Source organism: Rattus norvegicus, chromosome 4, assembly GCF_021556685.1.
Source record: "Rattus norvegicus strain SHRSP/BbbUtx chromosome 4, alternate assembly SHRSP_T2T, whole genome shotgun sequence".
Taxonomy (NCBI): Eukaryota; Metazoa; Chordata; class Mammalia; order Rodentia; family Muridae; genus Rattus; species Rattus norvegicus.
Genome location: NC_141537.1, coordinates 50,578,439 through 50,596,106, shown reverse-complemented (window position 1 = coordinate 50,596,106; position 17,668 = coordinate 50,578,439). Strand labels below are relative to the sequence as shown.

Below are 17,668 nucleotides of genomic sequence, written 5' to 3'. Positions count from 1 at the left end.
GAATAGGGTTATACATGGTTATTTTCTATAACAATTGGGAAGAGGATAATGCATTGCTCTAAAAGTGTAAGGAGAGTAAATTAGGAGTGTGTAGCTGTCATGGCCCAAGTTCATCACGAACAAAGACCAGGCAATTTCAAGAAATTCGCCATTGTGGTAGCATTAGTGTATCATAGGTATCTTCACTACTCATTTCTGAAGAGTTTCTGGGTAGAATATAGTCCTGATGTGGAGGAAAGGAAGGTGCTTTCTTGGTAAGAGCATGCCGTGGTGAAATGTCACTGGAAAACACCCTTAGTTTCATGTATATAGGAATGTACACTCTCTGTGATATCAATGTGGATATGCATTTGATTATGTTAATTCATAAATGCACACGAAGAAGTTAAAGTCCTATATATACTTTATGATGTTAATTCAATTACCATTCTAAACAGAGGCCTCTCCAATTGTCCATTTATGATTGTGCTTAGTTTTCCAGCACTGTGGTTCTTATCGAAGCACTAGCTCTGTGTATTTTTATTACACACCTGTTACTTGAATGTTCCCAATTTGGCTCTACTGAAAAATATGTATCATATGGGAATCTTCACAGGTTTCAAGACACACGAGCCACTTTCTCTTCCAAGTTCACAAAAGTAACAAACACCTAGAAAGGATATATATATATATATATATATATATATATATATATATATCTACGGTAAAGTGAGAGAAAAGTATCGGAAATCCTTGAAATAGAATTTGATATCAGTGTGATATTCTAAAGCACTAATATTAGAATAGACAGCTGTTAATCTTCAAATCCATACTCAAAGTCTTTAAATTATCCTGTCATCTCTGATAAAGTTTCACATCTATTGAACACTGGCTCTTTCTTTTAAGCTAAAATGTGGAATTGGGCTTTTCATTTAACTAATCTTTTTCGCAGCTAGGAGCAATTTAACCATACCTTGTAAGTTACTAAAATTTTAAGCAATCTTGTAAGTAACTGTTTATAATTTTAAGCTGAGGTAAATAGAATAAATATAAGGGCTGGAATTCGTATATCACTAACAAAAGCGGTTAATCTTAAAAGAGTTTTATAATTGTTCAAAGTACCACAGAACTTTGTGTTCATTTTTAACAGCAAGATATGCCACATCCCTCCCATGCTCCCCTCTCTCTAATGTCTCCCATTCTCGTAAATTCTACCTACGTTTTTCTTGGACTCATCGACTATTGTTCGCCTTGAGATAAACTACTATGTGATTGGCATCCCTCCCTTACTGCAAACATCTATACCCTGATCAGCACCTTCCTAATACAGACTTTTTCTAAAATTGTACCGCGCACTAGGAAAAATCAGCCCCCAAGAAGCGTACACTGCAACCACGACAGCTTTTCAACTTAGAATAGCTGAAAACAGATAAAACTCCAAATCATACATGGAATGACAAGTGCCAGCATCAAATGTAATTCTTTCTGGAGATGGTGCAGGGTTCAGAGGGCGGAAGGCTTCATGGAGAAGGTCAGTGAGACTAGCTCTCGGAGGGCGAAACTAAAGAGGAGAGCATTCAGACAGAATGCTACAAAGCAAAAACTCGGCAGATGTACACGGAATTAAAGAGGTGTTGCTCCCCTCTTTTGTTTCTTTCACTACATCACAATCTCTTACAATGCCAAGTCTAGCAGCTGAAGCCATTAGAAGCCAGAAGTCTTCAAGATGGTCTCCAATGTCCAGTAACATCCCCCACCCACTTTCACAACTCATTTACTCCCCAGCTCTGCACTCCACTTGATACAAAGGGAGTAGACAGAACACACCAAACTCCTCACCGTGAGAGCTCTGTGCGGGTTTTGCATTCACAGTCTGGAACTGAAAGTCAAAATGCCACCAAATGCGTTTTGTGTCACTGTGATGTCTTAAATGGAAAACTCCGTATCTAACCCCCAGGTAGCACATCCCAGCGAAAACACAAGTGAGCTAAAGCTATTGTGTGAAATTATTTTCCAGCTCTGTGCATAAAACGTATATACAATGTAAATGAATTCCGCCTTTAGACTTGGATGGCGTACCCAAGATAGCTCATTATGCATTTGCAAAATTTCAAAACCTGCAAGGAAAAAAAAAATTCTTTCTAGTCTGAAGCTTTCTGGGTAAGGGGTGTTCCTAACCTATTCTTCCTTTCTGTAAAGCATCATTCTGACAGCTTCACCTCTGTTCCATACCTTGCAATGGTCTTCAGCTCAAAGGCGTTCCTCTTGAAAGCACCTTATCTAGCCCTTTCCGATAATAGCAAATATTTCAACCCGATTTATTTCTATCACAGAAAACTGATGTTCTATGAGGTATGCATGTTTAATTTCTGTTTATCCCACAAGTGTAGTTCTGCATGTTTCTTAGCACAGGGAAGTAGGGTGCAGTTTACTGCTACGGTCAATAACTGGTAATAAGGGTTCAACAGACATGTTGAATTGAGTTGAGCTCTGCAGTTCGCATTTGATTTCCTGAGAGTATAGGATACTGGGATTACTTCAAATTCCCCAAGCACTGTGCCGGGTCGGTACTCCTCGAGGGGAAACAAATGCAAAGCATACGTGAAATGAAGCCTTCTACTGGAGGGTAGAAGAGGGAACAAAGTCCTGCCATCCCATCTGACATTGTTTCAACTTCCCTCCTACTCTGTCAATGTTATTTTTTTGTCATTATGAACTTCTGTTAACTCATTCTCTACTCCCCCTACACTTTCCATGATTCAGATTTTCTTTACGTAACAGTCTTGTCCAAATTCCCAAGGCAAAGCTGATTGTATGAAATGATCACATGCATCCACGTCCTTATTTACAACTGTGGACTACTTTTTTTAAGTTTCAAAAACATTTTATTGATTCTTCGAGAATTGTATTTCGATCACTCTCTCCTGCCCCATCTCCTCCCAGTTCCTCCGTCCGTTCAACACTAAACCCTTGCTTAGAAAGTGAATTTCTTATTACACAAGTGTTTTGACCAAGCCATGGGAGACCTGAAGTATCTTATGGCTAACAGCTGTTCATCACTTGCAGGCCGCAGTCACTACTTTTATTCAAATCAATATACCTGGATGGAAAAAAATCTTGTCAGGTTGTGCTAATGGGTCAAAGAAAAGATACCTTGTAGTGACAGTCATCGAGATAATCTTTAGTGCAGGAATTCCTTCAACTGCTCCTATTTAAATCTGAACTATTTTTAAAAATGAAGGTAAGACTGACTTACAGAATATGTCTCCTTTTGCTTCCCAGGGGCATGTACAATTTACTTATTCTTCAGTAGAAGAAGCTGATTAAGGACAAAGACAATTACTAATTCAGAGCTTTGCAGAAGAACTAGTGATGGATGATAGACCAGAGACATTTTGTAGTATTTCACAGTTTAAAAAAAGAAAAAGGTAGCATAAAGACAGGCAGGCTGAAAGGGAAAGAGGAGAGGGAAGAGAGGGAAGAGGGGAGGGAGAGGGGAGAGGGGAGGGAGAGGGGAGAGGGGGAGAGGGAGGGGGAGAGGGAGACAGAGTAAAAGGGTAGGTTGTGATACATTAGAAGACTAAATCTCAAACAATAAATTTGCATTGTTTCAGCACTAAAGAAAGCAGGGGTTTAACTGTGATTGGTATATTTTTTATCCTGCTGTGAAGGGCTCCTCCATGCTTAAGGGTCTCTCTGTGGGGAGTTTGTATCATCTCACGGTTCAATCAACAAAATAAAAAAAAATCAACAAAATATTAGCAAGATCACTCTCTACATTCGAGCACTGATAGAGAAAAATTGCTCCTCACTCTGTGCACGCACCTCTCAAAAGCCATTGAATCTAGTTAGGAAAGAAGGAAAGAAAACCAGATGACAATGGCGGCTGTATGAAAGGGCACTTTCTAAGTTCAAGTGTAATTGCAAATAGAGATGGAGATTCCTGTAAAGACTGGATCTCAGAAGGAGGAACCAAAGGCAGAGAGGCAGTCAATGGACTCCTCTGAAATGCAAACGCCCACACAAGGAAGTGTCCCACTCCTGGGTTTCGATCCCGTGTCATAGCATTAGACAATATCCCACCCCGCCAAATGTAGCTTCTGAGGCTAGTGATAAGGCAACACCTTCCTCTTTCTCCCCTCCTCCTTTCATATTTCCTTCCCTCTCTCCCTTTCTATCACCTCCTTTTTCATCTATACACACAGATACACAGTGTGTGTGTGTGTGTATATGTGTGTGTGTATGTATATGTGTGTGTGTGTGTGTGTGTGTGTGTGTGTGTGTGTGTGTATGTATATGAGGGACCACAGTAAAAAAAATGGCCAATATGACCATTCCATTATTAGGGAACGTTTTTATTGTAGATGGCAGAAACAGAGAGACAGAAAGAACAAACAGGCATTGCTAAGAGGCCAGAGCAGAGGGAGAAATAGTTGAACTGAACGTGGCCAGTTAGGGGAGTAGGAGAGTGGAAAAAGATGAAGATAGAGTGAGATAGGGAGATAAAGTGTGTGTGTGTGTGTGTGTGTGTGTGTGTGTGTGTGTGTGTGTGTATGTGTATGTGTGTGTGTGAGAGAGAGAGGGGGGGGAGGAATAGTGAGAACAGCCAGAATTCAGAAGGATGAGGAGCTGGGGAAAGTGAAGGCCTTGAACTTAAAGGACTTTAGGGTATGGGAGGAGGTGAAAAGGGCTAGGATGTTCTTGTGGACTTTGAAATGTATAGTAAGTATTTAGAATACTGAGGGAGCCTGGAGGCCAGCACTGTTTTTGGTACACTGATTGGTACACTGATCGATGCCACAGGTAGCCACAGATCCCTTCTGCCAGTAGTAAGGAAATTGACTCTTTTGGGCGGATGAAAAGTGGTTTCACAATTTCCTGAGGGATGCTGGCTTTTATGTAACCTCCAGAAATCCTCCTGTAATCTAAGTTTGACTCATTTTTGGATCGTTGGTCAGCCTGAGACCTAAGAATATGAGTGTATGCATGTGTGTTGTTGTTGTTGTTGATGTTGTTGTTGTTTAGAAGATGAAATAAGGCATATATAGAGTGAGAAGGGATAAATTATTGGAGCTCTGACAGAAAAACAATACGTCTTCACAGTGAATGATCTCACTGTTCTTACTCTGTCAAAGAAAGAGAACAGAAAGTGCACATTTTCAGGATTTCACAAGCCAACTCTTTTAAGGTAATCTAGGCAACATAATTGCTTGATTTCCATTTGCATCCGGCCAGGTACCATTAATTAGTTTGCTCCAAATGGCCTAAAAGTTCACGGGAGGAGAATATGCAGCCGTATGATAGTGATTGGGTGTTGTCCATGATCCACCCCAGGGCTGGATAAATAAGGGCCAAGATTGCAGCAAAATCCACATAGCCCAGCAAGAGTGGTACAAACAGAACAGTGAGTTCCAGAGTTCAAAACTGGGGTCAGATGAAGGGTTCTAATGAAGTAAATGGCCTTTTCACGTATCCTCCTGGTGCTCTGTGGCACTGGAAGCGAGCCCGAAATAATTATTACAGCACATTTTTAGACACATTTGGATTTCTCAGGATTAAAAACATACAAAACTGTAATTTTAAAAATTACTATTACAATTTCACTATTCCAATTATGGGCAATCCACAAAATTCTCATATGTGTAAAATGACAGACTTTCAATAAAAGCACATCTCCCTTCCTCTTGGAAATGAGAAATCTGGTGTTAAGAAATTTGTATGGTGGCACAAGTCTATAATCCCAGGACCAGTGAGATACAGACAAAAGCATCAGGATTTCAAGGTCATCTTTAGCTACCTTCTGAGTCAGAGGCCGCACTGGACTACAACAAAGTGAGAAATGCAAAGAAAAGGAGATTCGAGCTTCAGAAACTCCTCCTTAAACAAATATAAGGGCTGCAGAGGAGACCAGTGCTTGTCCTGCAAGCATAGTGAGCTTGGACCACAGGAACCAATACAAATCAAGTTCATGTAGAAGTATTCATATCTCAGGGCTGCTGCAGAAGTAAAGACGAGATTCCTGGAACTCACTGACTTACCAAGTGGAGCTAAACAGCAAGTCCTCCTTCAGAGAGACCCTGTCTGAAAAACCAAAGTGAAGGGCAGGAAAGAAAGACAGCTTGTATCAACCTCTGGCCTCCATATGCAGGCCCACAGACATGTGTGCGTGCACTGTGCACACACACACACACACACACACACACACACACACACACACAGAAACACACACAAACCTACCCATACATACACACAAAGTGGGGATGCACAGAAATACATGGTTTGATTCTAAAAATAAAGTATTTAATAAGTGAAGAGGAACTGAGAGGACCAAAGGACCAGCTTCCCTTCCAGCACACATGTTTTTTCTTGCACATTTCTGTCTGGAAATCAAGTGGAAACTGAAGTTTCACATTTTAGATGCTAACATATACAAATTTTAAAATGTAATCAGATGCTATTTCTAATTCAAATTAAAGATTAAACACAATGAAACATTTTAAGATTCACCTTTGATGCTTAACAGCAAATACATATCTTGCTTCTCTGTATTTCTTTAAAAGACCATGTCAACAGCCCCATACTAAGGCAAACGGAAATAAAAATGAGTATTATCTGGAGTGTTCTTTATTGGAAAGAAATTTGTGTGCTTCTCACCTCTAAAGATTTTCAGACCAACAGATTAGCCATATTTATGTACAGAACACCTCACGAGGTAATATGACTCCACTTATTTCTCAGAAGGACTGAGAAAATTGGAAGTTTATAAATTAAATAATTTTGTAAATTATCTTCTCAGCATTCTCCAAACTTATATAACTTAAATAGTAATAGGTAGTCAGAAGGTGTTATTTAAATGTACATCTCTATGACTTTGAAGCCAGTATGGGCTGCACAGTGAATTCCAGATCATTCAGATATCGACAGAGAGAATCTATCTATCTATCTATCAATAAATGAATAAATAAATATCTTCAATCTTCTTTTTAATGCATATTTCTAAGAGTATCATACTTGGTTGATATGATCATATAGGTATGATCAACTCCTAAATTATTTCTAAGAAAAAAATGGCTTATGAGAAAAATTTTCAATAAAGTTACATTGTTTTCTACCTGATTGTTTCCTTTCCGTGGAGCACATCAACATTTTAGTTCTTTCAAGTTTGCTCGGAAATCAGAATAATATTCACAGCATTTGATTTTTATGCCCAATGTTTACAGAAATACCACACAGGCGTTTTTATTCCCATATAAAAACCTTTGATGAAAACAACTCAGTTTTGTGATTAAAGAAGTGGAATGGGCTGCAGAAACAGAACGGTATCTCTTAACTCCTTCAGCTTCACGTTATGAGCAAATATGGTTGGGAGACGTGGCTGAGAACACACATTTTGCCTACCATGATGTTACATCCCCAAGGATTTACTGTGCCACCTGGGATCTCTTCCATGGGAAAGTCATGACCATGAAGAAGAGTGCAAACCGAGGCTCATCTCCATGTTCGCGAATCAATTTCTGGTTGTCATTAGCCGATACTTAGAGATGTGCCAATCTTAGTATTATGCAAGAGAAGAATACATCCAGTGGATATGCTGTCCCAAACCCTAGCCAAAGAGGGACTGTGGGTTCTTTTTAGGCTAAGGCAATTCAAACCAATAGACTTTACACTTTGGATCAGGGATTACAAGGATAGGACAGAGAGGTGGCCTCCTGGTCCCATGTCAGTAAATAAATAAGCTTGAAAAGGAAGGGCAAGATGAAAGAACTGATGCCCATGTCACCCAGTCTAAGCACTTAACAAGTTTTTCTCTTATGTCCTTTTATTGATATTTTTCAATGTTTTCTACGTTTACTGATACAAGATGAGTAGCCTTCAAACTGTGTTCATTTTCCGGTCAGATTAGATACTTACCCAGCAAGCATAGTCATGTTATAGTCTATGACAAAGCTAATGTTTGAAAACATTATATAAATACAGTAGTCCCAAGAGACACACACTGAGTTCTTCAAAGCCAAAACCAACTGGAGATCCTCAAAAAGTATTAGCTGAGTCTTTTCAGACCTGAATCAGAAGGTGCTTGGTTACTTTTCCTCTCATGAAAACAGTGTTCATATCAGGTGGTACTTCCGATAACATCGTGTGGGATGTCAATTTCACGTCTGATATCATCAATTAATAAATATTAACTTCATTAAAAATAATAGCCACATAAAGAGAACATAGAAAGTCTGGTGTCAAACTCTTGGACATCCATCAGTCACAATTTGACAACTGCTAAACTACTGCATATTTTCCAGAAAGTTTATACTTCCCATTCTAAAGTTGCAGCATAAAAGATAAAGTCATAGACCAATGTGTTACATCCCTTCCACTCTTAAATAGCACAGAGCCACAAGGCTACTAACAGTAAAACACCAAAAGACAAGGCATTTAAGATTCGTTTTGTGCAGGCAATTAAAATACTATAAACACGTTTAGAAAAGGAACTGCAGATATTCCTGTTAACAGAGAGTAGTGTATTATATAAACCACAGGCTTTCCTCAATGTTCACATATATTTTTATTGCTTTAAAAGCCTGGGTGTTGTTTTTTTTTTCAATGAGTCATTGATTATCTTCTTAAAAAAAACTTTCAATTTCATTCAAACTGGAAGTCTTAAAAGTCAACCCCCTTATTGCTTCCAAGTTCTAGAAGGTTCGTGTATTTAACTGTTTGTATTTGCTCTCCTATAGGACAAATGGAACTGATTGCCCAGATGCTGCTCAAGTATTTCAACGCAGTTTCTTAAATCATCCACAAGAGAATGCTTGTGAGCAGTAATAGTAACACAGCCCCATTTTTCCAGAAAGTAGCAGACATTTCAAGATAGAGAAAGAATTGGAAGCTGTCTCCAGAAAGGAATGTTGACATTAACTTCTCACGTCCAGAATTTCAGCTCCTTAAAAAATTAGAAACTCGTCCCCATTCCTTGTAATGATGCCTACGTTCGAGCATCCAGACAGCATGCAATTCTAAATGACTCACTGAGACCTCAGGAAAAACCTGCACGCCACCACGTTTTGTAAAGTGTATTGTCTCTCAGTAGCTTCTCCTTTGTTTTCTTCTTAACATAGAGCTTCTTTAGTAGAGCTCGAATGGGAAATGACAGCAATCCTAGCTACCTGACTGTCCTTTCATGATTCACACAACACAGAGACAGAACAAAAAAAAAAGGCATAACTCTTTTGAGTAAGGGTAAGCACCTGTAATAATCTGCCACATCCTCTCTTATCTGTCACAAAACAGCCAACAGGATAAAGGGGAAGGAAAGCAGAAGGATTTGAGTTCCCTTCATTCACCTTTTAAAAGCTATAATTATATCCTCAAGGATATGGCAGACTTAATCAAAATCCAAAGCACTATATTTTACTTCAGCCAGTCTTCTTCATTAACTCAGCCAGAAATTTCCCCTCATAAAAACATATTCCACTAGTTGGCCATATAACACGAGAAATTCTGTTCAGCACAATATGGCCAATAAAATTAAGTTGACTTTAACCACGATGTCATTTAAAGAAGCCAATTAAATGAGTCAGAAACACAAAACCAAGAATACAGCCTTGGGAATAACTTTTTTTTCCTAGAGTCCTTATCAAATCCTTCTTACCCTGATTACGTAGGCAAGAAAGGTAGCCACAAAGCCAAAGAAGGAACACTGATACCTCTCCAAGGATCACCTACGAACTCTGCAAAGTAGCCTCTCTTTCTGGTTTATTTTGTTAGCTTTCCTACCCCGACAAGTGCTGCTACTTTTCTGCAGTTTGAGTAACATTCTTAATCACTCCACACCATTCTTTATAACATCTAGAGAAGTCTGAATTCTTTCCCTAGAAGTCCATTTCTGAAAACACAAATTCAGAAAACCTTCCTTTGGTTTGTAAAACTTCATGCCCTCAAATAAAAGAATGAAGGAAAGAACTCCAGGAGAAATTTTGAACCCCAAATTGCACACTGCAACTGACCCATGGTAACCAATGGTCTCACAGACGCTGCTCTGCCGTCCATGTGTAGTGGATGGAGCATCTGTAGACTCTCTGACTGATGGGAACCATAGCTTCTGAAAACTGTAGGGATGACTGACAGGCATATGCTTCTTTCTTTACAAAAGGAGGCAAACCTAGACTTCCAAACATTATATTTTGTATAGTTGACCTGTTTCTGATCTGATATTCTAATTATAACACATTACTCATAACGAAAATGAACATAATAGCATACTGATATAAAAGTTTTGAAAATCGTATCTATAATTTTTAAAATGATGTAAAGTTAGACAGGAGTCTTAGGTTGAAAAACATGCCATCCACATCTAATAATTAGTCAAATAATTCCATATTTGTCACTATATAGAATCAGTAATTAATATTTGCCTGCAACTCCCTGGTAATTTTAATCTTTTTTTGTCATACCCATTTCACAGATCAAAATATTTGTTTCTAAACTTTTGAATAAGTGCTTTCATAAATCCATTAAGAGAAAAAAATGTAGTCACGCTAAAGCATCAGGAAGCCGGAAGAGATTCATAATCAACCCGCCCCATGTCCAATCCCCATCTCATTTCCTACAAAGGCACCTACCCCAGTGTTGTCATGGTGACGATGGTGTACCAGAAGGCTGCAGGGATGCTGGTGAACTTGCTTGCTGAAGAGCCCTTCTCTGCGTAGAACATAACCGTAGCGAAAATGATGATAGCCATTGTGAGGGAAAAGAGCAAGAAGCCCAGTTCTGACGCACAGCTCTTCAGTGTGTACCCCAGTATACGCAGGCCTTGAGAGTGGCGGGAAAACTTAAAGATCCTGAAGACTCGAAAGACTCGGAGTGTGACAAAGGCGCCACTGACATCCTCATTGTCTGTCATCACCAGCCCAATGTAATAGGGTAGGATGGCCACCACATCGATGATACTCATGACACTGCGCACAAAACGGTAACGACTAGGCGCTGCGGCCAGGCGTAGCAAGTACTCAACCGTAAAGATCATGACACAGGCGGTATCCAAGCAGAAGAAGGCCACTGCATACCTTTCCCCACAAGGCAGTTCTTTTATGTGGCCTGGGCTAGACCCACATGGAACTGTTTCCACCACATTCGCGATGACTGAGACGGCAATGAAGAACCCGGTCACATAGTAGAACACCAGGGCCATGGTGCTGGTGTGGGGGTTCTCAAAGGCCCTCCAGACCCTCTGCCTAGCAGTCATGGTGGGCAGAGCACTCTCTCCTGTATTGTCAGTGTCTGCATCATCCTGGAGGCGCTCTGCATTCTCCCGCCTGCGGTCCTTGTACTCCTCATAACAGCAGTCGCCAATAATTTCTGGGATGAGGCCAAAGAAGGCCAATTCTTCATCATAAGCCGAGATGCACTCATGGCGGGGATAGTGAAGCTTCCCCGTGCGGTAGAAGTTGAGGATGTGGCGGAAGATGTCTGGGTCACGGTCAAAGAAATATTGTTGGGTCTCTGGGTGGTAGAAAAAGTCTCTCTCGGAACTGCCCAGCAGAGTGTCTGGGTATCGTTCCAGGGTGTCTTGCCATGTCTGGAAACGGGTGCCACTCACGTTCAGCACAATTAGAGCGTCCTGAGTCCTTTTTCTCTCCTGCCTTGGGGGAGCTGGCATAGGCCCGGAGGCAACAGGCATCCACCCAATGGCGGCTGCCCTGGCAAAGGGTAGCCATGCTGCAACACCGGCTGCCATGTTGTCTGAAGTAGAGGTCACAAGAGTGATCAGGGGTCACCCAAAGTAACACAATGAAAGTAACAAAATGCCCCACTTCTTCACCTCAGACAAAACACTGGGGAACACGGCTCACAGGAACACGGTTATTCCAAGGTGGCGCAGGTGAAGTCACAGTACCCAAAAAGCCAGATTTCTCTCACAGACAAGTATTTGGAATACTAAGAGAGAAAAAAAAAATACAGTGACCTAAAAATCTCTCTCCATAGAGCCTAAACAAAGCTCTGCCAACAGTTGGACCAGGGCACCTCCTGGCACATCTAAACGCACAGGTGACTTTAGAGACAGCCTTGCTTCAAACAGGTGTCTTCACTTCTCCCCTGATACAGTCTGGTTGATACAGGGTCGGTATATAGAGCAGGTGAGAGGAAACAGGGAAAGTCAACCAGTGGTAGTCTCTTAAAAGAAAGAACCTTTTCACCTTCCCCTTCTGCTGAAGTGGTCCTTCCCGCCAAAGGCGTCTCAAAAAGACGACCTGTTGTTGTAGCTCCAGAAATGCGGTCACAGCCGCTGTCCCGCGTCCCTTGGAGTCCGCTGGCCTCCTCTACTCAACGCTGCGCTTGCAGAGATGGAGGTGAAGTGCAGGGCTCGCGGCGGGGGGCGTCGGTCTAGAGTTCTCTGTCCCCTCACGTCGACTGACACCCTCTGTGCCAGCCGAAAGAGAGCGTTCGCCTGATGGGCCCCTTCACTCTCTGTTCAAGTTCAGCTCAGGTGCAGTGTGACAGTTATAGAGCTCGGGAGCTGGCAGCCGCCGCCGCCGTGGCGGCAGCAGCATCTGCCTCCGCGCAGAACGCGCCTCGCCCGCCGTACATACCTGGCAAAGTACGCGCCGGGGCTGAGTTGCATAGAGACTTTGCTGTCGCCTTGCACCCGGAAAGGGAAAGGCAGAGCCAGCGGCTCCCGAGCAGCCAGATCCCAGGCTCCCGGGGAGCATAAATAAAGCTCTGGCGAGCTCTCTGTCCCCTTCCCCCACCCTCTGTGCCTCCCTCCTCCTTGTCACCTTCCCAAAAGCCAGGCGCAGGCGAGCAGAGCCAACAGCAACAAGTTCAAAAAGGTGCGGGGGAGGCGAGCCGCCCAGGCCACTCGCTCCTGCCAACTTACTGCGCGGCCGGCGTCCCCGGGGTCGGGGCGCTGCGGGGCTGCGGGGCTCCGGGACTGCGGGGTTCCGGGGCTGCGGGGCAGGCGGTGGCAGCGTGGGGCCGGGACCGAGGCAGGAGTGGGCTGGCGTCCGGGCGCGGAGGCAGGAGGCGCTCGGCGGCGCGGGGGCGCGAGAGGGCTGCTCGCTGCTTCCCCGCCAGTGGGTGGTCCCGCATCTCCCCCGAGCGAGCTCCGCGCGCTGCTCTGCCCGTGCGATCGATAAATAAGCAGGGAGAGAGCGAGAGCCGCACGAACGCCCCGCCACGCAGGTTAGGCAAAGGCGTCTCCTGCCTTTCCCTCGCCTTGACCTTTCTCCGCCCCCGCCCCCTCGGGCTCCTCTCGCTCCACCCTAGCCACCCACCAGCCTCGACGCCAAATGTCACCAAGGGAGAGCATCCAGGTGGTTCTATCCCGGGGATGAGGGAGCCTCGGATGAACAAAGGGAAGCTTCAAGGCGCTTGGCCGCGGCTGTTTGATGGAAGAGAGGAGGAAGGGGACCGGTGGCTTACTGCTGCCTCCGGAGCCCCGGTTCCAGATGAGCGTGGGAAAGGGGGGCCGAAAAAAAATCGAGAAAAGCTGCAAAGGGGGGGGGGTGAACAGAGCGGAACGCGAAGGAATTGGTTGCCTTTGGGGGGCGACTGGGTCGCAAAACCTGCAAAGCTCCGCGGCAGAATTTTTAAGTGATTCCCCCCTCGTTCTTTAATTTTTTGTAATTATTTTTGTTCAAAACAGATGTTAACGATACTAAGGTTAATATATTACCCGTCCAACTTGCTGGAAAAGTCACACAAGTCTCCTCTGGCTAGGTCTTGCCACAACTCCTTTCCCCCTGTCCTTTGCAAATGACAGGAGAATTTAGACCCTTTTCTAAATGTCAGTGTGCAGGGGAGTGAGGCTCTGAGAGTGTGTGTCTCTTCGTGCCCTTTGCGCATCCCTGCGCATATCTAAAATGACCAAAGGAAGAAAACGTGTCCCGGTGAGGGGTGAGTGATGGGAAAAGAGACAGGAAAATTGTAGTGGCCAACCGATTTTGGTCTTCGTGTACCCCGCCCCCAGTCATTAGGTGTCTTCCTTAAAAATCAAGCTTTTAACAGCAGTGGCCACTAGATGGCATGAGTGGCGAGAAGTTAAATTTACATCTAAGGTTGCTGTTTTAGAAAGGCAAAGGATCAGAAAAATTTACAGATTCGATGGAGAATCAGATCACATAAAAATCCTTACATTTCCCGAGACCACCCACCTTTTCAGTGTTTATATGACGCGCATTGTTCAGGCTTCAGATGCATTTTGATGGACTTGGAATATGATGGTCAGTGTTTCTTGTTGAAATGTCTTTGAAAAATTACATTTCAAATACCAAGTCATGATCAGAAAAACCATTAAGATCATGGGAAAAGTGAAGTTCATTGGAAAGAGCAGCCTGACCTCTACATGAAAATTATTTTTCAAGGCTTCTTTTGCTGTCTTTTGTATGGGAAGAATGTGGGTTGTGATTTGCTGTGTAGAAACCAATAAGAGAGAGACCATAAGCATGATGTGCCTACTTTAAATGGGCGTTCAAAGAGAATCTATGAACTTAAAGTATAGAAAATCGTCAAAGAAGGAGAATAAGCATCCGCTGTAATACACGGGAGTAGCCGTCAAGTTGGATGTTTGTTTGCTGTGCTTGCTTACTTGTGCGGGGTTAGGGATTCCAGTGAGGGTAGGTAGCAAAGTTGAAGCTAATGCACCATGGCAGTGTGGGACACCTGCTGTTTGTTTGTTTGTATCACCCAAGCGAAGGATGCTTGCGAAGTCTGCAAAGCTGAGAACTAGCCAATAGAAAGGAGGCGATGCCTTCCAATCATTATAAAAAAACAAGGTACAAATTTAACCAAAAAAAAAAAAAATGATGGCATCGTGGCAAGATGAAGTCATGACATCGGGATAAGAAAGGGGCGTAGGTATTAAAAGCCCATAGTATCGTGCTTCCGTGTAAGAATGGAATAGACCTGCGAAACAGACCTTTCCACATCCCCCACTGGGAGATCAAATACTTGAACACAAAAGAAACATGTAACTTCATGAGAAGACGCCTTAGATAATATGACGTCTACCATTTCGGAAGGCAGTAAAACAATAAAACATGTTAGGCTTGTTGTAAAAATTAAAGATCATATTTCCCAAGGTCCAGTGTGTTTTGCTAAGAACATGGAAACCAGCTATTTTATTGTTTTAACGCGCATGCAATTCATCTTATGCAGCCTGTGCATGGGATTTCCACAAAGACATCATACTTACTTTTATCTCTGAATAAAGCATTTCTCCCTCTCCCAACAGGCAAATGCCTGACATCTTAATGTTCGGCTGTTCCTTAAAACATCTAGAGATTACATATTGAAAAGCCAACAGAGGCCTTGGGTTTCCTCTCCTTGTCCTAAATCCCGGTTGATCCCTCCCATCCTGTATCCTACGCCATATTGATTAAATGGGCAGCAAACAAAAACTCAATACAGTAAAAGTGAATTCATTACTACCTTCTAATCATATCGGCTTCTCCTTCCTCTCCTGAAGTGAAGGCCAGGGAAGACCCCTGATGGTACTCACTCCTTCATTACTTCCCCTAGCAGACACACAGTGACCCAGTGAGTCTCAGTGTCCCGTGCTCACTCCCAATTCATCCCTACATAGCATTTAGAGAGGTTTTGCTGTTGTTGTTGAGAACAATCTTAAGGCCTATGAAGAATAGGTATAGCAATAGGTATGGGGTCCTACTTTCCCTGCCTAGTTCCCCTAAAGGTATCCCCTCACATCCTATTAAATCACAGCCAGAGGGCGATATTAATATCCCCTGAGTCCCATTTGAACAAACTGGGAAGATTATGAAAATAGATCTCTTTTCTCACGCTTCTGGAAGGTGGAAATCTAAGGTCAAGTAGCCAAGAGTATCGGAAGGTCCAGTGTATTGAGATTTAGTGAGCCTTTGCTTTCTGTAATCAGGAAGAAACACCGAACTTTGTCTCCTGTAGTAGAAGGAAATGACAGACCCTCTCGGGCTTAATCCCAACGGGGGAATGTCTGACCTAATCGTTACTTTTCATTGTGCAATGGTCTCCTACAGCCTCCGCATATTACTGCTGCCTCACTGGGGGAGTTCATTTCAACATATGAATCCGGGGGACACACACTTTCTAAGCACAGAAGATGGAATCGACGACTCCATTTTAAAATCTATCAACTTTACAAACACTGACGTTCGTGCTTATCCTTTAGTTCTAGGTTTCGTTACTGTTAATTGTCTGCCATCGTAATAGACACGAAGCACATGACAATAAGAAGGGTTCCCTTTTATAAACATAAAACAGCACCCCACCCTGTGACTCTTATCATCCGTCCACTAGTCCGTTCTCTACCACTTATCTTTGAGAATACTACCTAAAATAACTTCTTGAGATCGCCTAACATGAGAATACTTAATAAGACTGACAAAGGAACCTGATCCAGCCCATTGTGAAGGTGCGGGAGTGCCTCCCACAGAGGCTGAGGACACACGTGGCTAAGCTTCCTGAGCATCGGTTGTACCAGCACTGAATCATAAAGAGTTCAGCCTGGTTCTTCCAGACCTTTGTGATTTTGCACTCCTCCACTTCAGTAGAGTCCCTGTTTCTCCAGCATCCTCCTCTCATCCTCACTTTAAAGATGTTTTTCCCTGCATAAGCAAATTGAATTGTAATTCAGTTATCGCTGGATTTTCCCCTAACTGCAGCAGGATATTAATGATTTGGGTCTGATCACCCCACATTCACTACTGTCTACAATGATTAATCATTCGTACCCCCATTGCAGTTTAGTTTTTAATTTCGTAATGATCTTATTGAAGATATTTTGTGTTTATTTCTCATCTGCACATATTCTGCAACACATATTCAATTTGAACTTTGTTGGTCCTACGTGTTTATTTAGAAGAGTATACAGATTCTAGACGGTGTTCCTGAATCAGACACATCATTTTCAGATAGTTTTCTTCCGTGTAGCTTGTTTTGAATCATTCTCTTGCGTCTATAATAATGCAAAAGTTTTAATTTTGCAGAGACTCAATTTATCAACTTTTTCTTTCTTGGAGTTACCCTGCTGGTTTCAAGCAAAAGCTCTTATTCCTTAATATTTTCCTCTAAATTTTCTAAGCACTTTATAGTTTACATTTTAAAATCAAACCTATGACCTCCTTGGCTTAATTTTTGCATAAAGTAAATTTCATTCTACAATTCTACTTTTTGCATCCTCTTTGTCCTTAAAAAGTTGAAAGTGCACTTGCAACTTTTATTAAAATGGCTGCCTCCCCCCACCCCCCACTGATATACATTTTTTAAGGCTTTGTCTGAACTCTCTTGAATGTTTCTTGTGGATCTGTTTCTATTTTTCTTTTTTTTCTTCTTTTTATTTACATTTCAAATGTTATCTCCCCCCCCCGCCCCTGGGTCCCATCTCCCCTTCCCCTGCTTCTATGAAGATGCTCCCATGTTTCTATTTTTCTATCCTGTTCATCTCTGCGTCCATAACAATCACTAGCATTCCCCCTCCTTTTGATTACTGCAGTTATACAGTAACTCTTAACACTTTCTGCTGCTGAATGATATTCCTTGTGCACTTATACAACATTTCTTTAGCTGCCTGTCTATATATTGTAAATCACTGCTGCTATACACATGGAAATGCAAACTTCTTTCTTCAACAGACTAACTTCACTTCCTCTGGACATATATCCAGGGATGGGGTTGTACAGACATATGGCAGTTCTGTTTC

The 17,668-nt window shown here is 42.4% G+C and overlaps 2 protein-coding genes across 2 annotated transcripts in view; both read right to left on the bottom strand.

Moving 5' to 3' along the window:
• Kcnd2 (potassium voltage-gated channel subfamily D member 2) overlaps nt 1-12,263 on the bottom strand; it is a 507,546-nt gene extending 495,283 nt beyond the window's left edge. Inside the window, 1 exon segment of the mRNA NM_031730.2 lies at nt 10,596-12,263. Coding sequence (NP_113918.2) covers nt 10,596-11,710 — 1,115 coding nt within the window. The 5' untranslated portion in view covers nt 11,711-12,263.
• A 124-nt stretch (nt 12,264-12,387) lies between these two features.
• The window catches only part of Kcnd2l1 (potassium voltage-gated channel subfamily D member 2 like 1), a 145,744-nt gene continuing 140,463 nt past the window's right edge, over nt 12,388-17,668 (bottom strand). The window contains exons 3-5 of the mRNA XM_087659538.1: nt 16,361-16,574; nt 13,396-13,462; nt 12,388-13,235 (exon numbers count right to left, since the gene is read on the bottom strand). Coding sequence (XP_087515664.1) covers nt 12,435-13,235; nt 13,396-13,462; nt 16,361-16,574 — 1,082 coding nt within the window. The 3' untranslated portion in view covers nt 12,388-12,434. The remainder of the gene's footprint in view (nt 13,236-13,395; nt 13,463-16,360; nt 16,575-17,668) is intronic.